This window comes from Coturnix japonica, chromosome 1, assembly GCF_054131305.1.
Source record: "Coturnix japonica strain WE chromosome 1, WE-NBRP24, whole genome shotgun sequence".
NCBI lineage: Eukaryota > Metazoa > Chordata > Aves > Galliformes > Phasianidae > Coturnix > Coturnix japonica.
Genome location: NC_140663.1, coordinates 72,890,779 through 72,918,683, shown reverse-complemented (window position 1 = coordinate 72,918,683; position 27,905 = coordinate 72,890,779). Strand labels below are relative to the sequence as shown.

Genomic DNA, 27,905 nt, shown 5'->3' with positions numbered 1-27,905 from the left:
TGTAATATACTTAATGTTTGATCTTTATCTTGCACAATATGAAGAGAAATACCTCTTCCATAAAATTGGTTGCTGAAAACTTTTTAAAGAAAAGTTGATAGTGATATTTGAGATTTAAGATATGTCCGTTTATAATATAATAGCACTGAACTGCATGTAAAATAAAATCCATCTATATTTTAATTTTGTCAAACTCTAATTTTCTAAAACTACAACACTTTTTACAAATTCTATTTATTCAGTTTATTCAGGCACGAGTAGCTTTGTTGCCAGTTTGTTTTTTTTGGCAATACTGATAACAAGTAAGAGTTCCTTGGTGTTTTAGATGTCTCTTCTGAAGAAGGAAATTCTAGATTAACATGCTCCATTATTAAATGTCAGAAATAACACTCAATATTTTTACAAATCAGTAATGTAGGTTAACTGAAATGTTTGGAAATGTTACTCGTCTCTTTTTGTGGGGCTGGAGTGAAATTACTGCATGATTTAACACATAAAACTTGCCTTTAATAAGTCATTGAATATAGAGGATTTCTTGCGTTCTACCCAGGGACCTCCTGGAATCATTTAGTACTTAACAGATAATAATAAAACTGAAGCAGGTGATGAATTAGTGGAATTGCTGATATCCTGACTAACAAGCTGTGAGCACTTTCCTGTTAAGTTACAAAATGTTTTCATAATTTAGGCAACACTGCACTGCCTAAGCAGAATGTGGTGTGTGACCTCAGCATCGTTCTTTAGCTGGATGAATACCGGAACATCTGAATGAAAGTCTTAAAGTGAGTGTTTCTTTTTGCTTATTGATGTTGTAAAGCACATTCCGTGGAGCAACGGAAATGTTCAAGTCAAGCAAATTAAGCACTAAACCACTTAACAGTTGAAAAGCCTGAGTCAAGATCAGGTGCTGTCATTCTCAATGCATTAGCACCTGTGTATTAGTGATGTTTTACTTGTTCTTGTTTTCTGAGAGATTGTGATACATATCTGTAAGGGTATACATTGTTATGCATATAACTCTGTTTAAAAAGTTTTGTGTGATGTTGTCCATGGAATTTTTCTGACACATGACTGAATAAGACTGAAGATGAATCATCACTGGGTATTATCAAGCAGTCCACTTTTATCTTCAGTGCCTTAGGGCTGTATGTTTACTGTATCTCTTACTGCTTTTCTCCAGTATAACTGGAGAACTTACAGAATGTTGACTTAATTTGATTTATAAAGTTGAGTACTTACAGTAAATCTGTGAATCAGAAGACAATATTTAACAATTCTGAACCTAACTTGAAACAAAGCAGGTTAATTATAGAAAGCCTTTACTTTGTACTTAAAGAACTTCCTTATTCTTGTAAGGGGGGAGGGTCTTATCACCTGGTAAAAGAAAAAAAAAAAAACCAACCAAAAACAAGATGTTCTTACTACAGGACTGATGCTTGAGAGCTCAAAAATGGCCCATTTCAATAACTATACTTAGACCAAAGTGGGAGGTAAATAGATGCATATTAAGTGTGGACAGTAGAGCTCATCCTAAAAAATCCTTGAACTCCTTAGTTGCTAATGATGTACAGTAAAGTGATTGTGTGAAGTACCTGACATGAATAACTGGTCAGAAGTAAACAGGACAACCTCTAATTATCCCAAAGATGCTGGACAAAGAAGCTTTTCTTCCCTGTATCTGTATTAGCTAAGAATTAAGCATCTGTTTTCATCTCCAACAGAACTGGCCGTGTTTGAAGTCCAGTGGGCTTGGGGATAATATTCAGTCTCGTTTCAAAGGTTTCCAGTAATGGCTAATTGCTGTCTCTGCTTAAGAGAGAAAGTGCCATGTGTATTCTCAAGCACATTTATGCCACGGATTAAGGTTTAATAGATTATTTTAGTTATATAACTTTCCCATAGCAACTACAGGAGGAAGTAATATTTGGAAAAATGGCTCTCTATTTTTAGAGACATTTAGTTTGACAGGTCTTTTGACCTTTCTTAGAAAGACTTAGGTGATTGCTTTTCATCTTATCTTGTGTTCTTATCAGTTTTTCTTTGTAACTGGCAGCTGTGGGGAAAATCAGCACCTGGTGATCACTTACAAAATGCTAAAAATTCAGCAACCACTTAAAGAAGTCTGTGCTGCAAGGAGATGTGAGAATTCTTTATGTGAGATATATATGAATATGAGAATTCATTTATATTAACCCTTCATAGAACTTAGACAGCCTTCCACTTTTTGCTTGAAGAGCACTAACAAAATTTCCAAAAACCTCCTCTCAGCCTGACATCAACAGATGTGGTCAATCAAATACTAACACAATGGTCATGTTTACCTTTTAAGTTCAGTATTTTTTCAGCATAAAATAGTTGTAGGTAGCTGTATTTTTTTTGTGTCAGTAACTGCATATACCCTAATCCGCATGTGTGGTGTTATGTGCTGAGTATACAGATATGTAAATATAGCAAATACTTTGTTAAATGTTAATATCTGAAGGCTGTGGAAATAGAAATTAAAAATGGCTAAATTAAAGCTAACCTGTCTGCTTTCTGTTTTAAGATAATGTTAGGCTTCCATCTGCGTATATAGATGGCCAGTGGATTGCAGATTTTACAGAGCCCTCTATAAAGTAATAAGAGGGATAAAATTCAGTTTTAATATCATTTTTCTTTTTTATCAGTGTCTCTTTATGGTGTTGTGTAGGCACTTAGTTATGTTAAGGTGATTTACTGCCTTTAGGATGTTCCAAAATACCCGGCCTTCTCACTTGTAGCTCAGTTTAGGTTTCCACAACCTTCAGCATGTGTTAGGTCCAGAGTTAATCTTTTCCAGTGTGTTCATTCACTCAGTAGCTTTCAACCAGAAGTGATTATAAACCAGCTTTACAGATTTCTCATAAACAACAGCACTTGTGAGTATAATAAATGAACTGGTTTTTATGTTTTTATCTGTGTTAGAGAGCTTCCTGAAAAAGAAAAGGAAGCCTCCTGTAAATGCAAACTCTTACTGAATAGGATTTTGTTACTGCCACAAGAAGTACAACCTCAAAATATTGAGCTTTCAAAGTGGCTGCCTAGCAACATAGGGCTTTTACAGGCTAGCAGCTAAATGGCTGCTTTTTGGAGAAGAATTTAGGGCTAGCTGATTTCACGCAAATAGCTTGTATGAAATCATTCCCCTTCGTGTTATTTGCAAAATGTTGCTGAAGTCATAGCCTCAGGGTATCTGTTTTTCACAGTTTGCTTTTCGAGGTTTAGGATTGGTTGAGATAATCACATAGTGATTGTATCTGTTTTTCATTTCTGGAACTGATGATTTCTAAAGTATCAAAGATATTTTGACATAGTCTTACAAAACATATAGCCCTATGAATGTTGGTAATGCTTTTCATATCTGCAGATATTTTGAGAAATAAAACAGCCCCTACATTCATTGGAATCAGAAAAAAAAAATGTGAAGTTTTGATGCCAATTTGTATCCAACTTGTACTGATGGTCACTGATATTTTTGTAGCATTCATCCAGCCATCCAGCTGCCATTAAATATTGTTTATCTGTAAGTCTTTTAACCCAGAAGAAACCAAAGTTGCAAATCTTTAAGCCTTTATATATCATAACTGATGTTCTGCTGTTCCTGTGATTGCTGTAGTTCATATGCATGAATGGAGAAATCTATGTCAAGAAAAATAAACAAGGCAGAGGTAATTTTAGACCAAAAGCTCATGCTTATTGGGTGCCCAAAAGTTTGTATTTATAAAGCACACTGCATTTAGCGGTGCTAGAGAGCAGCCAATCATAGTGGATAATTCACCTTTTCTTTGCAGAGGAAGGAAAAAGAAGCTCTTTATTTGAACAGCTGGATGAACACAAGGCATAATGAATCTTGCTGTAAAATTGAATACTTCTATATTTAAAACAAACAAGAGAAAAGCAATGCTGAGAGCTATTGTTTGATTACGCAGTTTGTGGTGAATCCACAGCACACAGAAGGTCATATGGCTATGACTGGGTTTCAGGTCATTTCTAAGAAACTCACTGAGCTCAATTACACGTGGTTAATAGCATGAGGGTTGCAAGGGGAACATTATTTCTTATAAAGCAATTTATAATTCTTAAAAACCATAAAAAGTATGATTGCCCAACTTGCTAAGGTAATTAATTACGAGTTGTCACACAGAGGTCCATTTAAAAAAAGGTAAAATAAATGAAAGAAATAATAAGATGCATTTTGCTTTGTATTGTATGAAAGCAGTCAGTACTGAGATTGTGTGGCTCTGTTTTCCATACCTTAAAGATTATAAAAGTTATAAAGCATAGAGGGTAAAACAAAAGATCAGAACTACTCAAGGTCTAGTAGAACTACTATGTGACATGATACTAATGTAGCCTAGAGGTTTGTGTTTATGAAGGAGATGGATAATATATAGCCAGATCACTGTTTCAAAGCACCTACAGCAGGAAACTTCTACTAATAGAAAGTTATTTAATTTAGCATTGAAAGGCATAATGTGATCTAAAAGCTTGAAACTGAATCTACATGTATTCTACATATAGCATGACATTCTTCGTAGTGTGGATAACTGAAGACTTCTCAGTCTTTCAGGACTTGAGAAATCATGGATTCTCTGCTGTTTGAAATGTTTAAAGGAAGATACAGCATCTTATATCTGGAAGCCCATTTGAACTACAGAAATATAGGACTGTGGCATTTATTTTAACCAGAACATGTGCTATCATTAGTATACTGAGAGTAAGTGTGTGTGAGACTTAAAGGGATTCTAGGAAGGAACAGTAAAACTAAATATTCCAGGAACTGCATATGACTATGTCAGGAGCTGCAAATATAGATGGAAAACTTTGATGTTGAGGCAAGATTATGTCTTCATAGCTGTTATCTTTTGACAAAATCTTTCATCGTTTTGTCTTTTGACAGATACAACTGACTAGCCTTTAGCTAGCTAGTGATGTGATTGAATCATCTCAGTGTTTTATTCGCTAGCTATTTAGTTCAATACTTTGTGGCTTTTTAAACTGATAAACCACTCAAATCACTCAAGTCAGCAGCAGGTCTTCTGCAAGAAAATGCTGTCCTATATTCAAATAACACGCTAAACCACTTTTGCAGTTGGTTTATGTAATGGTGTATCACCATCCCACAAGCATCTGCTCTTAGAGTGCTGCATATTGAGTAGGAACTCAAACATGTTCTAGTCAGTGCAGATCAGATGACAGGACATCCTTCAAGCAGCAGTGCTACTTCTGCTGCACCCCACAGCTGCACTCCCTTATCTGAGGGAGAAGGCAAGAATATTAAAGGCTAGGAGTATGTGTTGGGTCTTTTGTTATTATTCAGGGATGTTTTCATGCTTCAAACTGAAACTCTTTGACTGCTGAGGAAAAAGGTTTAGATGACTCTTGCAGCTTCTCTGTATAGCTACAGAAGAAACCTGAAGCAATGTAAACAGCATAGTTCAGGGGAGTTCATATGTGATGAATGTCCTATGAAAAACTGTTGCATACAAGTGAAAAATACAGTGCAAAATACCCTGTTTAACAAATTCAGGGCCTAGGATTAAATGTTACAGTGTTACTACTGTCATGCTTGATGCATGTGATTCTGGTTGTACTTGCTTCACTGTGAGTCTCAACAGACTCAGTTTTAATCTTTTTTCCCTGTAATCTGGCATGTCTGTAGAGGACCCTGAGAGATCCAATGTACCGATAAGGGAGAATAGCCAGTGACTGGTTTTTATCCTTGAACATCATGGTGTCTACTTTAAGGTATTCAAATCTATCAGAATTAGTCTTTTTTCAGTATTTTCAGAAATATTACATTCTCTCTGTTAGCTAAGTCATTGTTTATTAAAAAGGCAAAATAAAAGAATAAATTCAGTCCAAAGCCTTCATTGGTATTATTTCTGCTCTATGCCCTGGTAGAGTACACTGGTATGAAAAGCTTCAATGAGTTGCAGTTTATTCCTCCATGCTTGGCAGCAAAGCATAAAGTTTGCAGAAGAAAAGACAAAGTGCCAAGAACATGTGCCAAATCATAATATCTCTTCAGCTCCTTCTGCTGGAAGAATCTCAATGCGGCCCCCAGAATGTTTGAAAACCACCATCAGTCACTGATAATGCTTCTATTTAAGTAAGCATCAGTCCTTACTTCAGGGCAATTGGCCAGACTGAAGCAGACAGCATAATTTCTCTCTCATTTTAGTAATTTGTGAAGTATTTCAGGATGAACACTTAGGCAAATAGATGTGAATTACTGGAGAGTGCTTTGTTTGTTTGGGATATACTGAATGAAATAATTGATTTTGTTAGAATGTTTCCCAGAAAGCTTATTTAGCGTGATACTGATGCTGAAGGTTGATAGCTTCTTAATCAGGGCAATACCAGAATAATTTTCATTAAGGACAATCATCAGCTACTGTCATAGATTTATACAGCTTATAATGCTTAAGTTAAAGTCATAGAATGATGCAGAAGTTTGAGCTGGAAAAGGCCTAAAAATCACCTAGATCCAATTCCCATTGGATGAAAATTTCCACTCGGTTTGAAATCCACAAAGGAGATGTTTGTTCTCTTTTTTGGATGATTGGTCTGTTGGTTGGTTTGTTTTGGCAGTGGTATTAATCCCTTTTCCATTACAGAGAATATAACAAATGAGTACTACAGAGAAGTAATTAAAAATGGATGGAGAAATTACTACCAACCCTTAGAATGTATAAAAGACTACCGTATATCTTTATTGCTCATTTAAAATAGGTTGTTTAAAAGATATGCTGCTTCATGCTCTTTTAATGGTTGTGGCTTTGTTCAGGACTGCAGTTTGAAAATAAGTGGCATATAGAGTAACTTAGTTTTTTCTCTGTTCTTACTGTCCATGGAAATTACAACAGATCCAAAGACCCCAATCACACTACTTGATAGAACAAATTCTCAGCTACAAAATACTCATTTTTAACATAGTCACCACCATTAGTTATGCATTTTCTCCCCAATGAACAAAAGCCCGTGTTCTGCGTTCATAAAACTCTGCTCCAGTGGAGGTGCCCCACTGTTGCTGTCACCACTGCTGAAATGCACCATCCACTGCCTCGCCGCCTCCAGAAGCAGTCAGCAAACATCAGTGAATGTCAGCGGGTGCCATTTTTCCACGTGGAGGAATTCTGTGACAAAGCTTTGCTTCACCATTTTGTCAGACTGCCTCTCTGCTGCCACCTGACACGTCAACCAAGTGTAGTGTAATGTTGTCAAGGAGGTTCAATCTCAGCTTCTGTACCACCAATACCTCTGATTCTGTGAGGCCGACATAATAAAATATGAGGCATTCCTTTACATCAGCCCTCATGTTCTTTTCCCTACAGTTATCTAGTAGACCATTTGGGAAAATGCAGAGTAGAACTCAAGTCTTTCCAGGTCAGATGTCTCCAATTAAAATGCTTCTGTAACAACTGAAAAAATAATTAGTTGATACTATCTGTAGAATTTACTACTTTGCACCTATTTCAGATTAGTCTACTCCAAGTGCTTTCACTTTTTCTGACCTCTGCCTTCAGTATTGGCAGATTTTTGTGCCAGATTTTACAATCTGGTGATATACAAGAAAATAAGCCTTATCTTGTAAAATCTTTTTCTACTTATTTCATAATGCTTGCTGTCATGAATGCATATGTTGGTATTTCACCTTTTTCATACAACAATATGGTTAATAATATCATATTTTGTATTCCTCTTTTGTTTTACTTACCGTTTGGTGATTTTCTGGAACATTGTTTTATCACTGATCTCTGTGACTCTGACTGGAAATGCTATAATCTAACTTGGGGAGATATTAATTTAGTGCACAGAGGAGAAGATCCAAAGTGAACAGATAGAAAACTACATTTGTGATATATCTGGGCAGCAAGATGTTTCTGGAAAGCAATATATCAGTGTTAATTCGGAGTAACCCAGATAAGTTGCCACAGTGGTTTCACTCGGTCTAAGGGTTGGTCTAGGCAATTTAGTTCCAAGCTAGACTTGGTTACATCTATGTAGCACTGTATTGTGCTGTGTTGATGAGACAGAGCAATAGTTAGTTGCACGGGAGCTTTTTATGTAAGTGTGAAATGACTAATTGTAAAAAGCCTTTTCTCAGTTTGAAAAAAAGAAAGCCTGCTACAGAAATGCAATGACCACAGTCCTGAATTATTAACCAAATAATGTTGTCATAAGTACAAAAAATTGATACATTCACATGCTGTATGAACCAGTGAGGTGTTGTAGAAACTGAAGAGACATCCTGCTGAATTTTTGTCATTCGTGCTTTTTTGTTTTTTCTCAGAGGAAAAAGAGCAGGCAACAACCAATCACTTACAGTTGCGCATGTTTCTGATGATGTGATTGTGTTGATGCTTTAATTAGAGCAGTGGGAAGTCAGCTTGAATTCTTTCGTTTTACAGAAAGCAAGAATTATTGAGGTTAATTAAAGGTTAATTAGAGATTAATTGATAGGGTTTTTTTTGTTTGTTTGTTTTGTTTTTTCTTCTTCTCTTCTGTCTTTTGGTGATAACAGAAACATTAGAATCCTTGACTTTGATAACAACAGATTGGGTAGACCTGGTGTTGATTGCTACTGCCAGCATGAAAGCGGTGCTGCAGTTCTACAGCTCCAGTTCTTAATCAATGAGGTAAGTATATATTTACTTGGATTCTTCTATATATGCTTAGGCAATTGGTGTATTATAATTGAGTGATACGAATTTTCCTATTGACAAATTGTGCCAACAAGTAAGTGGCGTACATCCAGAGGATGTTCATCATGCAGACTTTTAGAAGAATATTCTTGTGACTGCATGCCAGAAAAACTATAATGTTTATTTACATCACTATAAAATACTGAACAAAAGCAGTCAATACATGAATGTTTGCAGATAGATGTAAAATCCATTCAATTACTGAATGTGCTACACAGCTCTGTTTCAAATAGCAGTTAATAAATGACTTTTTTCCTGTGGAAAAATATTGATGGTAATTATCTAAAAACTCAATAGTTGTGGATATGCAACTATTTGCAGTAAAAAAGAGCAACTGCAGGGATCATCAATCAAGTGAGCATGCTTAGCCTTTCTACATGGTTTGTCAAAATCAAGTTCAGATGATGTAAAGAAACAGGACGAGATTATAACTTGCTCTATGCAGAAGGTCTCTGGAGATAGTGATGCACAAGAAAACTTTGCTGAGCCTATAAATCTACTCAGCAGATTGTTTTCAGAATCTTGTTACTTGAAAAAATCATAAGATAGTTTTAGTTCAGTTTGCATTAGTTTTCTTCCCTACTGTAGGAAAGCACTTTTGACAATTTCAAATCCTTGAAGATATTAGAGCTTCTCAATTAAAGGCCCTAGCTTTTGATGTTTTGTTGTTTTATTTTTTTTAATCTCTGAAGTAGTTTTGTTCTGAGCTTGTTTGGAAGATTGCCTGTACCGGTGAAGGTAATGAATGGAGACTGAAGCTTCAGTAATAATTCTTTATAAAAGGGTTGAAAAAGTGTTGGAAATAAAAGAGCCAAGATTTGAATGGAGCAGTCCTTTGTGAGCAGAAGAAACTGTAATATGAAAGATTATTTTGAGTTCTGTGGTGGAGATTCTATCTCTGTCATTGGTCCAGACTCTTTGGGAGATGACAGTTAAAGCATGGATTATATTGTATTAGGGAAGTCTTACTTTTGTAAGTTGCATTTGCATATGTCAGCACTGAAAAAACAGTTGCTAGGATTAGGAAGGAAATCTGAGATACAAGAACAGAACTTTCAGTCTATCTTATCAGACCATCGTAGTTAGTATTAACTGAATGTTCAGTCACATCCTCTGCCTTTACCAAAGGTAAATCATTGTCTTCTGTTTGGGCAACATCCAGTTCCTTTATGCTATAGGAGCGTGTAGGGATTGACTTCATAACTTCAGAGTATTTTTGATGTGTAGCAAACACACCATCCTTTTGTCTACATCTCTTTTGTCCTGTTTTTTTTTTTTTTTTTTTTGGTACCCATCCCTATATTCTCTTACCTGCATCTTTTCACAGTTCCAATTGTGAATGTTGTCCTCATATAGCTTCTGTACTGTGCTTGGCGCTGTCGTTTGTGTGTCCCTTTTTCCTTTACTCATACCATTTATACTCGCCCTTTAAAATAAGTACTGGCTGTCCTTCTTTTCATTAATCTCTGAGCTTGTGTGGAAATTTGTGGGAGTTTGCATGTATAGCTTTGGTTAAAAGCTTTAATTTGCATTTTAAATTGACAGAGCTTTAATTTAACTGATCTCATAATAATGTAAAGTACGTACGAGTATTAGATTTATTCAAATTAGTTTGAATATATTCTTATAGAAGGAAGCAAGCATTTCTCTTAAGTTGTACTGTTTTCTATGGGGACATTGTTTTAACAGTGAGGATGAATTGAGAATAAGACAGAGCTCACAGTAGAGTGACATGTGCTGTATTTTGTCTGCTCTAGGGTGCTTTGGTCAGTGCATGTGCAGATGATACACTCCACTTGTGGAATCTCAGACAGAAACGACCAGCTATCCTACATTCTCTGAAATTTAACAGAGAACGGTAAGACTATATAAGAAAAAATAAAAACATCATTTAAAGAATAGCACACTTATTTTCCAGATTTTTCATAATACATTTGATAGTTTGTCTTTCCAAAGGAGGATTTAATGTCATCTTGAAGCTTTTTTCTTCTGTTGTTTGAACCCTGTTTCCATAGAACAAAAACTTTGGTTTCTTTCTACAGCCTTCTCAGAACTAGACAAAGTGTAGCTATTCTTTTGTTGGATGTTTTTTCATTTGACCTTCTTTGACATGTACTGGTGTGAGCAGTGGTATGGTTGCTGCATTTGAAGACCAGACACAAAGCACTGTGATCCTTCAAGGCTAACCTGTTCTCTACTAGGCAGAGTACCTCAACTGACTTTAACACAGACATTCTTTTCCTCTACCCTAAAGAGTTTTATTTTATAAAATACCATAATTTTAGCAGGAATCCGTTGTGAATTTGTGAAACTATGTAACTGTCAAGTGAATAAAAATCTCCTTTTCTGCATTTTGCTTTATCAGTATCAAACTTAAAAACTTTGCTGAAAATAGATTAAATGAGTGATTATTTTCAAACTCAGACAAACAAGCTGAGTACTTTGAGTAACTAAATACAGATTAAAACTTGCTACAACAGATAGAATGCCAAATCTGTACTAATATTAAGAAAAAATTCTGCATTTATTTAAGGAAATTCAGTTACTATTGTGAAAAATGTGGTTTATTGGATAAATGTAGGAGGGTGTTGCTTTTTTTTGAGGAAGGGGGGGATGTTATTCCATTCTTCATCTTTGGGATCTGTTTGTTTTTGAGTTTGAAAACATAACCATTGTGCATTATGTGTTTCGAATAGAAGTTTAAGCGACACTGCAGTTCTCTCAATATACGCATTCAGTGTTTCTTCAGATACAGCAGCTTCTTTTTTAGGTGTTTATGTATTTACTTGTGCAGTGGTGAAAGATATCAGTTCCTTACAAACATTGTGAAGAAACAGTCTCATCAAAGCTATAGCTGGAACAAATCTGAGACAGACTTTTTATTTATTGGTTTTTTAAATTCCAATATATATCACATTGTATTGAATTATTGTAATTATTTTTTGTTTTAAGTCTGAAATTAATTAACTTATTTATTTAGTGGTAAGAAAGAAAATGCAGTATCCTGATTCCAAAGAGTTCCTAATCATAAAAGTATATCAAGTCGTTTGGGACGGGATGAGAGAGGATGAGGAATGGTTGTCATCTTACTTAGATTGAAATATTTCAGTCTTGGTATTCTCACCAAGAACATGAATCATTTACAATTTGTTGATAAGCCTAAATACTGTGTTCTAGTATACCATAGTCTGGTTCTTCCAGCTAGCAATCTTTCATACAACCTAAGGTATCAGTAATTAGAAGAATGCAGTGTCTATTCACCTGTTTGCCTGCCATTTCTTAGATGAGCATGATCATAATTGTATCAGAAATTTTTTGATGAAACAAAGACACATATTTGGGCTGAGCTAGGAGCAAAACACTCCTCTTTATATTCACCTAAACCTTCTTTTGCTTATGAGATCCTAAAACACTGGGCGGAATGTTTGGAAGCAAGTTATTTGGAATGCTGGAAAAATTTGAATGTAACTAAATATTGTATAATGGCATTTTTGAGCTGAGGTTTAAAAGGATCTGGGGGTATAGCTATTTGTAACAAATGCATAGCTTGTTATATTTCCTTTTGTCAAAATGTAGTAAGTTGTGATTAAATGTAAACTTATTAGTTCTTTTAATCATATGTTAAATTACTGGTACAATCTCTGCCATTTAAATCACTATATTAGCATGTTAAAGACTCTGAGGCAAATATCCTGATAAACAGCTATATCGTAGCATCAAATAAGTAAGCCCAGTGTTAAATTACAGTAGAACTTTCAACAAGTATGAGGACATTCTTTTGTGGGCAGCTCTTTACTTCTGAAGGTTCTGTAACACTGCTATAATTTTTTAGTTTTCTGTGTTCAGGCACTTGGTTCCAGAGTGAAATCTCTTTGTTGTTATTGTGTTTTCTTTTAACATAGATGTAAATAAATTTTACATAACCTATTTTGTATTTCCAATTGTCTACACTCGATTAAATGTTTTCTATGCAAAACTCAGCACAATCCTCTAGGCAAGTGTGTATGTGTGTGTATATATATATATATATATATATATATATATATACACACATATACATATATATACATATATACACACACACACATATATATATATATATATGAAGTAATGCCAAAACCATCATTAACCCTCTCATTAGTTTTTAGCATTTCTCTGTATATATTTCTAATGGAGTTCAGACTAAAAGAGAGCTCCCATGTTTTTTTTCTGGAGGTTTTTTTTTTTAATTTAATTTAATTTAATTTTATTTTATTAGAGTACAGAAGATACGAATTACATGATACTCAGAGAAAGAGCAAATAATGGTTGTTAGCTATAAGAAATTTCCACCAGAATGGATGTAAGGGGAATTTGGGAGCCTGACAAAGCAGAAAGATCAAAATTGATTTTCTTCAGGAGATTCATAGATCTGTCTCAGAAAAATGTGTGTTCTTTGCTGTTGGAACAGATACCTTCTATTTTTCTTCCTCTCATCCTTTCGTCTACTTTTGCAGGGGAGGCTGACAGGAGTTAAGATTCATACTGAATTCTGAACAATACTGATGAGAGAATAATTATGTATTTTTTTCTTGTTTAAAGTTAGTAACCCCAATGAATAAGCTGATATTTTTTTGTTCTACAGTGTAATCTGCTGGACTTTTTAGCACTTAATACATTTTTGCCTTGTATCAAAATACAAGGTTGTTGTGTTTCTCCTGCTGTAGGTGGCAAGTAATATGAAGCATGGAGAACCTTCAAATAAATATAGCCACTATGTTTCAGTGCTTGGTCCCATTCCAGTAATTGTAATGATAAAACTGTTACTCAAAAACATGCATAACAGTAGCATATAATTGATAATACACAATTTGTGATTCTGTGCATAAATAGGAAGCAGAGTTAAGACTCTGGATAACGTTAGGATTGAGCTATAACAACCAAAAACTGTTGTAGACTTTTTTCTTCTTTTTAAAGAGTCAGAGCAGACTAGCTTCAGCAAGTATAGCTGAGACTATATGTTCACTTAGTTCATATATGCACTAAGCGCAACCCAGATTTCAGTGATCTCATATATATATGTATAAGTATATATTTCAGATTACATAGGCTTTCATTTGTTAGTTTCCCTTACAAACATGGTTCATCTCCTGTTACTCTGAAGCTGAGCTAGCTGAATTACCTTGTGGCTGATACCAGGGGTAGTCTTCCTTTCTTTTCCTATTTTAGCCAGCACTGATTGGCATGTTACAAGTGAGCTGACAGCACTGTCAGTTTGTACACTGACGCATTGTACTCATTGTACATGAACACACTGTAAATGTTCTGCTGGATCTTTAAATCCATCTTCATACACTGTGCACTGATGCTGCAAAAGTACCTTGAATGCCTTTCTAAAGGGAAGTCACCAGAAGTCTGTGTAACTGGCTTTGGGGCTGTGGCCTGTAATACTTTACTATGTGTTAAGCATATGCTGGCACAGAGGAAGAGGAGCCTCTTTAGTGGATGACACAGAGCAATTGCTTTGGCAGCTTTAACTTACTGCTATTTAGAATCCTGACCCCTTCATCTGAGATTTTACAGTATTTGAACAAGGTGATAAAGGGTATTACTGCAGTGCTTGGAATCAAAGAGAAAAGACAGAGATATCTTTGGATCAGGTGACCTTTCTTTTTTGTTGGTCTGTATTCTTTTCTGAGAGCAGCTGGTATCTTGCTATACCTTTGCAGGGTTTTGTATCCTGGTTTCTTTGCCTCATCAAAAGGACAGCAGGAGGCTACTGAATTAATAGTGATGATGGGCTGTGCAGTCTCTGTACTACACAAATCTGTTTACTTGTGTGTTACGGACTTGGATTGTGTGTCATCAACAGTTCAAGGAATTGAATTCCTCTTATAGGAGAGCCTCCTGGTTAATATTCTATAACTGCAAATTAATCAGAGCTCTGTCATCAAACACGATAACAGTTAATAGGTTCAGTGAAGTTACACAGCCACTCTGCAACACAAACATTCTAATTACACAAAAAATTCTAATTACATGATGTGATGCTGCACTTGGCTGTTTGACAGAATGACAAAATTCAAATAGAAAGCAATATTTCACCATACAAACATTTGGGAAAACCTCGAATTGTCTCTTGGTGTAAAAAGGTAGACAGGATTTATACTTTCTTGGGATGAGGATAGGAAAAAAACGAGGAACACAGAAAAAAGCCATGGTGTTTATTGGCATTTGCTTCCACATCTTGAAGAAGTTTTTACAAAATGACCATGGCCTGGTCCTGCTTTAGTGCTTGTCACTTCTGACTGAATATTGCTCAGTGCTATCAGTAAGCAATGTTGTCTACAAGCTGTTAATTGGCATATCTAATTCAAGAGAAACTGACCTCTTTGACATGTTTTAACAATCCCAAGCATCATAATCTGACCTTTCTAATATTTTTTATACTTTTTATAATGAGTTTTTAAGATAAGCGTATGATGCAGGAGATAATCAGAATATTCCTATATTCCTATGAGGGAGCATACTCTTATTACATACATACCCTTACTTGGAATATAGTTCAGTGTATTGTTAGAATAAGGTAGTAGCTACAGAATCTGCTCTAGCAGCCAAAAGTAGGTACTGACATTGAAGATCTTCCATGAGTCTCTAGTCTTTTCCAGTCTTATGACAATATGTTACCACCATTATGATGCTTCCTCCCACCTCATCATGGGAAAAAAACTGGTAATGACCATAATTCGTCTATTTGTTTGATCACACAATTATCCTTATGTTACTGTCATCATAAAAGTTACTTATGCAAAATTCCAGAAGCAATTCATGCCACAACTCATATTTACTTCTGTTATTTTTATGCTTGTTTTAGTGGTGAAGGAAGTTTAATAAATTAGTATGCAGAAGTTGATCATGGTTAAGTGATAATTTGAGATGTTATCTGTGAGGGAGAAACTTTGTTGCAGATCAGCATCCTATTCAAGACAATAGAAAAATTAAATAGTTTCTTTAGCAGTTTGAGAACTGTTTTTTGTGTAATTAAGGTAGATTGCAGATAAGAGCTTGAAAAATATTTATTATGCACTTGAAGATCTAAATGGCAGGGAATAATACACAAACTGCCTATTGAATTGCTTCATGGGAGGAAGATGCACAGAGTGATGAGCTTTTCTTAACTGCAGAAGCTTAAACTTAAAAGTTTATTTCTTCTTCTCTTATGCTGAAAAATCAGCAAAGGGCTAAAATATAAAACATAGGTTAGTTATACCAATAGTATACCAATAGTCATCAATTTTGATTGGACAGATTTATGAGGTTATGGTATTCCTCAAAAGCAGAATGAAAAATAACTTGATACCCAATTTTTTCCTTTTAATGGATGTTGAATACCATAGAATCACAGAAATGCAGGAGTTGGAAGGGACCTCAAAAGATCATTGAGTCCAACCAAAAGCAAACCAAAAAACATTTGGAAGATGTTAATAAGCTAAATTTGGGGGCTATAAACGAATCTTACTTATGAGAGTTATTCAAGTTACTTACTTCTTACTGTGTGTCACTTTGACTGTACTTCTGTCTATTATTTCTATTATAAAAAAGGTATCCCTTTGAAATGCCATTATTTCATATCACCTTTATGTGGTGTTTTTTTTTCTTCAAAAGGGACAAAAAACACGTTCTAAAAAACTTATTTTTTTTTCTATAACCTGGCCACCTCTGGTTGTTTGCCCAGATAATTTCCCTATAAGTTTCTTTCTTTGGGGAAAAAATCCCTTAGTTCTTAGTAGTAGACATAATTTTGCTACGTGCTGCAAAACTTTAAATCATACACTGTGCAATATGCTAGTGGTTCCTAATGCCATTGAAAAGAAGTAAATTGTTTGTCAATAGATCTCCACTTTTTCCTTTTTCAGAAAATACAGGATAACGTATCATGCTGTTTTCATATAGCAGCTGGGTTGCCAGATTGCTCTAATGCCAGATTTGCATAGCCGAAATTAAAATACATACACACGGCCACACATTGAACAACTGTCTTTTGAGGCTTTAGTCACAACAAATGAGAAATCCACTATTGTAGTATAAAAAAAAAATAAAATACAACATGATTTCCACATGTGGATCATCTATTTAAGAACATACATGTTAGTATTACACAAGAGCAAAAAAAAAAAAAGGTAATCTTTTAAAATTCAAACAAATTCAGGCTGCGTAAAATGCAGATCACTGTGAGAGGGTCTTTATTAACAGCATCCTACCACTATAGTTACAGGAATTCTCTACTTTTGCAAGCGTGTTTCTAGAAGGTTTCAAATTTGAGTTTCAAATTCACTAACCTGTTCTGGTCTATCATTTGACCTCTGTTAGAGTAGCTTTCCAGTCATGTATTTAAGTAGGGGAGAATATGCTACTTTTTGTTCTAATAAGGCATCTGCTTCTTGGAAACCACAGCACCCCTTTCCTGCTCAGGCACATGGTAGCTTTAACCAAAATCCAGTGCAGTGATTTAGGATACTTTTCCTTCTGTCACAGTAAACTCTGGGCATTATTCCAGTAAGTCAGAAATAGAGCTAGTAATGTCAGTGTTCAGATTATCTCATTAAACAGTACATGAGCAGGAAGAGAAGAGAGACTACAGATTGCAGAAAAACAAGAACCGTTAATCACAGTGTCCCTGTCTACTGAAGCATAACAAATGGGAACAGCTGGTCTCCAATAAGTCTACATGATTTTAATTGATGGAAGCTGATAAGGAAAAAAAACAACCACATACCCAGTAAAGTGTGTGCACATACATGAGCACATGTACATAGAAATGTTTGGGTATTTTTTTGCTTTGAAGTCAGTTTCAGTAGTTTGGTGTTGTACTGAACCAGAAAGTTAATCAAAGTAGCTTAATAGGTATTAAAATAAAATTGGTTTTAAACTCCTTATAGTAAGAATGGGTGATGTAAACACAGATTTCTGCATACAGAGGATGAAATTCAACCTTATCATCTTCAAGCTTAGCCAAATATTTCGTCTTTGAAACTATGGGATTTTGGTGCAAAAGCTGCATTTTTTTATCTGTAGTTCCTGTGTTGGAACTCTGCCCTTAGGGGTTCTTTTTTGTTTTGTTTCTTTTTTAAAGCAGCTATTACAAGCACAGTCAAAGAAATGAATCAAGAACTTTCTTTTTTGGGAACAGCATTGCCATCTTGGTTGTTTTTTTTTATTGCTAAGAAATACGGTGGCTGTTCCTGTGTTCTGCATTGTCCATCACTGCTACAATGCTGTACAACTGCTACATGGCAGCTCCATCTTTATTTAACCTTGAAAGAAATTAATGGCAAGCAAGTAATGTACTACAAATAAGAAACAGTGATTTCACAGGTTAGTAGATGAGATAAATCATGTACAATTCTCTTTCTCCCAGAGATGAAAGCCACAATTTAGTCTGTTTACCAACACTGTTTCATTAATTCATTCATTTCACTGATTTTGTGAAGCTTTTTGTTCTTGTCTTTGTGTTCTCAGAACCAGGAACTGACATTAGAAACAAATTAGATACCAATGAAAAATATGCTGATTTCTTCTAGCATCTTTTTTCTTGCTAAGAAAGCAAGTTCCGGTGTTGAAACTAGGAGTGATTTCCTTATCTTTTTCATTGGCTCCAAGCCCACTTGTTCAATCTACTGCATTGCTATTGTGTATTACTACAAATCTAGCTGTGCTGAATATGTCACTTTTATTGTCGATGATCTTGCTCCCCCTGACTATGCAAGCCAAGTTCATCCAGCCTGCAGACCATGAATTGCATGCAGCCTTGGAGAGATAATAACAAGGCCACACATAAGACTGTAAACTTTTAACAATATATGATTTTTAGTGATATTTTTCATGAATTGCTTGTGCATAGCTTGAGTGCAAACAATGGAATGCTGTAGAGGGGAAGATGCACTGCAGTGCGAACACTGCCTCTTGCAGCTGCCACACACAGTGTGTGTATCATGCACTACATGAGCTTGTGCTACCTTGCAAGAGATCACCAATAATATCTGAACCTATCTACATGTCTGTGTTTGTGAAGACAGAAGTTTTTTGTTATTAAGCAGACACATAAGTTTTCTTATATAATTATTAAACTTGTATTATTTCATAAAATAACTTAATAAGTTAACTCATTTACTGTCAAAGACATGTTCACAATACTCATACAGTTCTGGCAATTTTTCTAATTGTCAGCATCTCAAAAAGCTCACAAAAAGTATAATTTGCAATGTGTTTTTAGTTAGTTTTGCAATACGTGTTTGATTGTTTCTGTTAATCTGAACATATGAGGCAATATAGAAGTAACAATCACCTAAACAAACAAGTGTTAATTGAAGTGTTAAATAAAATCAAACTATATATATGTTGTCACAATGTTTTCTCAACTTTTTTTCTTAGTAGAATTTATAGAAACAATGCATGTGTCTGTGTGCAAATAGAATCCTTTTGTTATGATATACTTGCATTTAAATTACATTTTAGATATGCAATTCTGATTTACTGGACCTTAGCATTCAAAAAGGAATCTTTCACTACTGAAGTCGTCAGGTCAAGATAGATATCCTTCAGCAAGTTGTTCTAATTCATGCAGTAATTATTTTGAAGAAAACCTGTGTCCTGTATTCAGCAGAATAAGAGAGGAGCCCCAAACATTTATTTCTTAAATTACAGTCTACAGATTAAATTATCAGTGTTGTGCAAATAATGACCATGGAGCCAGGAGAAGAGCTGTAATCACTCTAACTGAAAGGTAGTCTCCTGAGGCATGCTTAACTTTTGTAGGAAGGAGATTGGTTTCCTCAGCAGCTGAACTTTTCAGTGCTGAGACAACACTGGATGTAAGACAGTGACTTGGTAGTTCTTGAGAGAAGGTGACTGGCCAGCAGGGCTTGCATCCATCAGTTATTCATGTTCCTCAGGTTAATGCTGCAAGTTTTGTTTTCCTCTTCTCCTTTTCCTTGTTCGTTTTTAGCCCCCTGTATGTAAAATGTCATAGAATCATAGATCCCAAGTTGGAAGAGGCCCATAAGATCATCAAGTCCAGTTCCTGGTTCTACACAGAGACACCCAAAAAGCCAACCACATGAGAGCATTGTCCAAATGCTTCTTGAACTCTGGCAGCTTGGGGCTGTGCCCACTCCACTGAGGATGCTGTTCCAGGACCTGAGTACATGGTCTTTGTTTTTCCACATGTAATTGGAAAAAGCATAGTATAAATTCAGTTGCAATTTCGATGCGAAGCGATGAGCAATTAGATAATTAAATTGGAAAAGCTGTTTCTCATTTCTACATAAATAATTTCTTTTCTTCCTCCTTCTGAACCCACCCCCCAGGAAAAGTATTCCAGGAAAATTGTTCATATTAAACCAGAAAAAAAATAATACAACAGTGACAGAAGTATAAGTATGTTGCTTATATAAGTTCAGAAGCAATCTCAAGACTTAAATACATTTTGACTGATATTATTAGTTTTTCCCGTGTTTGTTTTTTTATTTATTATATTTTATGTCCTACTTTGGGATTTGGTTGCATTGAAAGACTGATACATCTTAGGGTATTTAGCTGCACAGGAACACCATTCAAGATATCAGCTCATTTTTCTCACTATTTCTTATCACAATCAATGAGATTCATACTGTTCTTTGATGCTGGCTTGATGCTAATAATGTACAATATCTACAGTTCAGTCTGGCTTTCTTTAAGTGGTCAATGTTGAGCAGATTCTCAGCTCTCCATTTAATTGTGTTCCATATTCCCTCAATCAGATTGACAATCTGATGAAATTTTTGCAGAAGCACTTCACACTCACATAAATCACTCCAAACCTGCCTTCTTAAGGGAAGAAAAATAGCCCTTCTATTTTTCTGGTAAGTTGATCTTTTGTAAAGGTGTCAAAAGACACTGTAATTTGCTTCTGGCATATATGTCTAATATAGGGATACCTTTCTTCCAGAATAAAAACAGCAGTATGAAACATTGTTTTCTGTCAAAGAAATAGTTGTGTACTTACTGAAAGATGATCATTAAATCCCAAATCTCAGTTCAAAGCCTTCAAGCCTTAAGCTGAAGTTAATATTCTCTGTAAAGTCAATAGTCAAAAAAGTCAATAGTACCTAAAGTAGTATGCATTCAATTTACATAATGCAGAAGGAAACTACATTACCGCATGATATAAAAGAAAACTATGCACTGTGTAGTTTTCTGACAGTATGAAAATCATATGGCTTTGTTTGGTGAAACCCGACATTGTATTGTATTAAAATGCCTAATAATTCCATAACTCTGTGCTCTAATATGCATTTAATTTTAAAAATATATTTGTTACATACAGTGAATATAACTGTGCTTCTGTTTTGAGTACTGTCCTGTTCCATGAGGACCTTATCAGCAGCCTTCCAGTACCTAATGGGGACCTACAGGAAAGGTGGGGAGGAACTTTTTATAAGGACACACAGTGACAGAATGAGGGGAAATGGCTCTAAACTGGCAGAGGGCAGTTTTAAACTAGATATTAGAAAGGAATTCTTTACTGTGAGAATGGTGAGACGCTGGAACAGGTTGCTGAGAGAGGTTGTGGATGTTCCTTCCCTGGAAGCATTCAAGGTCAGGCTGGATGGGACTCTGAGCAACCTGGTCTAGAGGGAGGAGTCCCTGCCTATAGCAGGGGGTTGGAACTAGGTGATCTTAAAGGGCCCTTCCAACCCAAACCATTCTATGATAGTATGATTACTTTAGTCTGATGCTGCTTTTACAGCAAGATCTCTCAAATTTTAAACCCAAGATTGGAACATGGAGGTAATACAATAGCTGGGACATTAGACAACCATTTGATTTTATGATTATTTGTAGCAGGACATACTGGAAATTATAACGTAGAAGCAAATTTTAAAAGGAAAATGAAAGCAGTCTAGCATTTTCTGTGGTGATTTTGAGACTATATTTCATTGCTGTATTATTGAATTTAGTTTTGTGCTTTGGAGATCAAGTTTTCTGCAGTACACCACTTCTTGCTTGTGAATTGATTTATCTGAGTTCTGAAGTTCAGTGTGATCCTAGACTTGAACTTGCTTAGACTGACAACTCAACTGCAAGAATTTGGACTGAAAGTATTCAAGTCAGCTAGAAGTCACTTTGTAACTCATGAGTTATTTCTCAGTTCTCTTGAGAACCACATTTTCAACACTTTCAAAGTCATAAATGCTTTATCTTCCTATAAGTTTACTACAAGCAAGTGCTGAATTAACGTTAATATGGAGTAAGAAGGTTTCTCAGCCAGGAACTAAGGATGTTTTTGCATGGGCTGTAGCCTAGCTGAGCACATATATGCTGCTTTGGAGTGCATGAAGGAGAAGTAGAGCTAGTATAGAAACACAACAGATAGAAATTCAGACTTGGTATGAATCTAACTAAAGTGTAGCAAATGATGCCACTGAAGAAAAGGCAACAGAAATTGAGATGTTTGAAGGATCAAGGAAGGCATAAAAACAAGCTTCACATTTGTAAAAATAGGAAGTGAAAAGAGCAGATTGCTCTTTGAATCTGTTATGAACAGAATAATGAAGCTTACAGAATCCAGCAAGGAATATGTTGGTGGCATAAATCTCCTGCATTTTTTTCTGTTAGGTATTTGTTGATTTCATTGTACTCACAGAGTAAGTACAAAGTTTATCCTTGAAGGTATTTTCATCTATGCACACTAAACTGTAATTCTCACTCCCAAATCAATTCTCTTGAAAAACTTGGTTTATTTCCAACTAAAGGCAGTGGAATTATTGCCAAAATTAGGTGAGTAATGAGAATATACAGCCTTGTGCAGATGGAGAAAACAAAGTTTATATCATTCTTGAGTCTCACTTGAATCAAGAAAACAGGATTTCCATCTCATTCCTCTGCAATGAATTCAGATTGTTTTAACATAAGCATAAGAAACTGAAATATTTATTGTCTTGAATGCTGTTTGTTTATGGGGGAGGGAGATGTTAAGAACAAAAAATTATTGCATAGTGATAACATCAAACTTGTATATAAAAGCTGGAAATAACCTGATTGTGGAATCAAGTGATAAATATAGTAACGTGGTGTAGCAGGCAAAATAATTGCTTTTTCTCAAAATTACTGGTGCTATATCACCAGATCAGATGAAGTTTCAGCCTATGCAGATAGCATTTTAGCAGCAGATGGTTTTATATCTCCTATAGTTTCATTTTTTGTTGTTGTTGTTGTTTGCATCTTTGCTATGTCTGTATAATAACTATAATAATGTAAGGAGCCTGAATCTACTGATCCAATGTAACTGTGAAAATCTCTCTCTATATATTATCATGTGAAACTGTCATGATATTTTCCAAGCTTATATGTTACTGGCTCATCACCCTGTAAGAATGATACAAATGTAGGATTATGTGTGTCTGTGATATAGTTTAATTGCACTCAGTAATGCTATTATCTAGTACTCTATTCTCCAAAATGGCGAGTGAAGGAAACATTTTCTTGTATGAATGATGGTCAAGTGATACAACATTTTTACCCCGTTCTTAATAAAACCAGATAGCATGGCCCTGTTTTGTTTCAGGTTATCTTTCATGATTTTTCTACAGATGATCTCCAAAACTGCACATTCTTCAGAATATTGTGCCTGCTGTGCTTTCTTGAAGTTTTAAAATGGAAAGAAGGGTTATTTTCTTTATAAAAGTGTTTAAAAATTGTTGACGTGGTGTTCAGTCAGTTTTTTTTTTGTTGTTGTTTTGTTCTTCCTTTACAGAATTACTTACTGCCATCTACCTTTCCAGAGTAAATGGCTTTATGTTGGAACAGAGCGGGGAAATACACACATTGTAAATATCGAGTCCTTCATTCTTTCCGGATACGTTATCATGTGGAACAAAGCAATAGAACTGTAAGTGCAGATTTTTTTGTATTTGTGACTTTCATTGCTGTCTTCAGATGACTTTCTTTCTTTCTTTCTTTCTTTCTTTCTTTCTTTCTTTCTTTCTTTCTTTCTTTCTTTCTTTCTTTCTTTCTTTCTTTCTTTCTTTCTTTCTTTCTTTCTTTCATTTTTGGAAAGGAAAATGCAATTTGAGATCCTCTTTAACTTTCAAATATTGTGAAAAGCGGATAATCATTACTATCATAAAATCAGATTTTGATATCTTCATATTTATGTATATCAATGTACAGAGGCTGCACCAAAAGTAATGTTTCCTAACTTTTGTTGTGTTGGCCTATGAAGTCAGAGGCAGAAGGTGATGGCATAGCAATAGAGATTTAACCTTCCCACCAGTATTGCATTACGTGTTGTTGCCATGGGAAAGATGGAATCAGAGGGGCAGAACTTCACATTCTAATTAGTTCAAAAATTATTTTGAATAATTTGATTTATATAATTATTTCTTTATTAATGGCCACAGTAGACCTTTCATATGAGACCATATTAGAATAATACGTTTCTTCAGTGAAAAATATGAGAGAAATAAGGGCTGCATACCAATAAATTTCAGTACTGAATTGTCAAGATAGGCTAGCTGCAGAGACTACCTCTATAGAACCTTGCAGTAAACAAGCAGCCTCGCTTCTTTGCATTGCCTGTGCAACAGTGTATTTAAGTTTTTCAAAGTTTTTCTTCCAAAAAAACTGTTGAGGATAAAAATGACCTAACATAATATGCCTTGTGACTTCAGCTGTTTGGAGATTCTGTGTGATTACAGTAATTGTTTCTTCTAAAAAGCTGGGTTGCCCCTACTGGTTTTATGACAGTTGAGCACAGGTGTTCATTCATTGCTTCTAGTTCTATCAATCTTACTAGTATAGCTGATCCCTATAAGAAGTATGCTAGTATATGACTGTATCCTCTCCATTTGATCTCATCATGTACATCTTGGTGTTGGAAGAAGTTATTGCCTGTAACTATGCAGGTAGATAGTGGGATGCTGTGTGTCCCGGGATTAATTTCTCTGCACCAGAATAAGAAATTGGTGGGCATAATGTTGGTGTTTGCCACAGCAGCCCCCCTTAACAGATGCTATAGCACTGCTAATATTGCAGCTATGTAACTTTTCCTGGTAAACTTAATTGTCTGAAATATCAGATTTGGTTATTACTATATCTCAATAATGGATTATTTTTAGTTCTTCCAGTTTTCTATAGGAAAAGATGTAACTTAGATTACTTTTTAAAGGAAATGCTATTAACTGTATTTGATGAGTGTGGACTTTCCTTTATGATTGCATTAAGCTGTACTGTTGAAAGGGAAATTTAGTCTTGGGCCATGGATATATTCTAATATGTTTGTTTTGGCTTTAATCTTCTAAATTTAGTATAATTTTTGCACTTTACTTTTACATAAGCATGTAATAATTCAGGTTTAAGGCCTCTCTGGAATTTTCAGGACCAAACTTCTATTTGCAGTAAGATCAATTATAAACTGCATTGTTCAGAGCTTTCTAGGCTCATAAGGTCTGTTGATGCTAGGTACTTTCAATGATGAGAGTACATAGGAGAACATAATGTATGTGTAATATCAGGAACAGCTTCATGCAGTTGTACAACTTGTACAAGATAACAGTGCTCATAACATTGTTTTTCATTCAGAGTGTGTGGTTAGTTTAAAGAAGTTAGTATTGCCCACAAAGCGTGGAAACAGAGTTTACTTTCTGCGCAGGTACATTTGTGCCAAAATTATTGGTCCAGTAAATCGATTGCTGTGATGCTATAGTTGAGTCCTCTTTTTCAATTGAGGCTTAATAAATAGAATTTTGAATGTGTCAGATCCATGTCTGATCTCACAAACAAGCCTGAAGAACAGATTTTTCTTTCTTCCTATAACTCCTACTTACCTTCCTTTCAGAATCTCTTCTCATTTTTTTTCACTGTCTCATAACTGCCTCTGATGAAATCTCTTGGAATTTTCAGATCATGAATTTACCTCAGTTATCACTATAGTTTCAAGCTTCTACAGTGGTAAACTATAAGAGATTGAACTGATTAATTAAAATAATAATAATAATAATCTGAACTGATTAAACTTTGGTATGTTGAATTATATGTTATTGCATCTTAGTCAATACAAAACGAGATTACAAATAATTTTGTGAGTTAAAAAAAAAAAACACCCCCAAAAAAGAACACAAAACAGAACAGAAGAACAAAATGAACCAGCTAAAATTCCAGTTCTGTTAGTGTTTCAGAATACTGAATGAAGAGTGTTACAGAATAGTTGTGCAAGGGATTGCTGGTCAAACTGAGGGATAAGAAGTATAGGTAGTGGAAGCATGGATGGGTGGCCTGGGAAGAATACAGGGATGCTATCTGGACATGCAGAAATGGGATCAGGAAGGCCAAGTTGCAGATGGAACTAAACCCAGTGAGGGATGTGAAAAATAACAAGGGATTCTACAGATATATTGATCAGAAGAGACAGGCCAGAATGTACCCACTGATAAATGGGAAGGGAGAACTGGCTTCAACAGATGTGTAGAAGGCTGAGGCACTCAATGAGTTGACTCATTCTTCACTGGCTCTTGGCTTCCTGCACCTCTCACATCCCTGGACCTCTATTTAGGGTTTGGGGGAGCATAATCCCTCCCACCATAAGGGCAGAGCAAGTCTGAGGCTGCTTCATGAAGCTGACTGTATACAAATCTATGAGGCCAGATGACATGCGTCCCAAGGTCCTGAAAGAACTATCTGATGTGGTTGCCAAGCCACTCTCCATCATATTTGAAAAATGGTGGCTGTCAGATGAGGTCCCCAGTGACTGTAAAAAGGGAAACATCACTCTTGTTTTCAAGAAAGGAAGAAAAGAAAACCCAGGGATCTGTAAGCTGGTGAGCCTCACATCTATGCCTGGGAAGATCGTGGAGCAGATCCTCCATAATGTATATGCAAGGAGATCCAGGGTAGCCAGCACAGCTTTACCAAGGGCAGATCATACCTGACCTATCTGGTGGCCTTCTGTGATGGAGTGGTGGTATCAGTGGACCAGGGAAGAGCTTAGATCTAGTTGCTTTCTACATGGTGCTTTAAAACCAGCTTGAAGAAATGCCTATCTGGAAGTATCTGGCATCAACAGCGTGTTCCATTCACAATGACTTCATATATGGTTGGTTTCCCAGAACCTATTCATACTTTCCATCTGTTGGATCTCTGCTTTTGTTTTTAATTGAATTTAACAGTGTTTTTATTCTTAATATGACATTTCTTAATGACAATATCCAAATCTCCAGCCTTCTTGACAAACCTGCTCTAACAGCAATGAGTGGAAACAAAACAGTGTATACTATAGCTACATGAGGCAAAATGTTTTCGTGTGTACACGTTTTCACATGCAATATAATTTGCTATATGAAAGTAGTAGTTACTGTAGCTGTAGCTCTGGTAGTGTTTCATGAGTTCTGTAAAATAACTAAATTAGCTAAATAATTGCTTTATATAATCCTATTTGTAGTACAGTCATTATGTCAACCCTCAGGAGAAATTGTTTATAGAGCTTAGTGACTGGCAGTCCCTTTACATGCAACACTGCTTTAGTGCTTCAGAAAACATTGCTCTTATTTTTATGCTTTCCTTGGAGATACAAAAAGATGCATGTCAAGTAATGCATTGGTCTACTTTTAGCTTGTTTCTTCTTCATCTTAATGTGCTGCATGGACAGCTACCTCTGAGTTCTTAGCCACAGCCCCGCACTAGGGGAGAGCAAATATCACTTCAAGAGAAGCAGGAAGGTTGTACTGCCAGTGAAGATTTATTATGTCTCTCTTTCGTATCCAGAAAGATGGTAGGTTCAGAGGAATAAGGGAAAGACCATGCAGAATGGAGGAGGTTAAGACTCATTCATTTTTCTCTTCTGATCCATCTAAAGTGGAATTTTGTATTAGCATACCATCCCTGAGACATGCTCTCCAACATGGACTGCATGTCTCTTGCCAAGCCAAACTAAACGCTTTGTGCTGCACCTTGTGAACGTGCTTTGTTTTTTAGACCAAAGAGGAATCTGTTCTGGTGCAAATACTTAGTGTGATGTGGATAAAAAACAGTATTTCTTGGAGGACTGGAAGGATAGTGCAGAAAGACTGCCAGGGAGCAGGCTCTGCAATCTTAATATGCTTCAGTAACATCAGTTGTCATCACTTTAGAAATATCCTGTGTAATGTTATCTGTGATAGCAGATAG

The 27,905-nt window shown here is 35.6% G+C and overlaps 1 protein-coding gene across 12 annotated transcripts in view; it reads left to right on the top strand.

Annotated features, from left to right (window-relative positions):
• Positions 1-27,905, top strand: part of STXBP5L (syntaxin binding protein 5L) — a 158,818-nt gene that overhangs the window by 50,932 nt on the left and 79,981 nt on the right. For all 12 annotated transcript variants that reach the window (XM_085524619.1, XM_015874617.3, XM_015874624.3 and 9 more), the window contains exons 3-5: positions 8,579-8,660; positions 10,484-10,584; positions 23,500-23,634. In XM_085524619.1, coding sequence (XP_085380745.1) covers positions 8,579-8,660; positions 10,484-10,584; positions 23,500-23,634 — 318 coding nt within the window. The remainder of the gene's footprint in view (positions 1-8,578; positions 8,661-10,483; positions 10,585-23,499; positions 23,635-27,905) is intronic.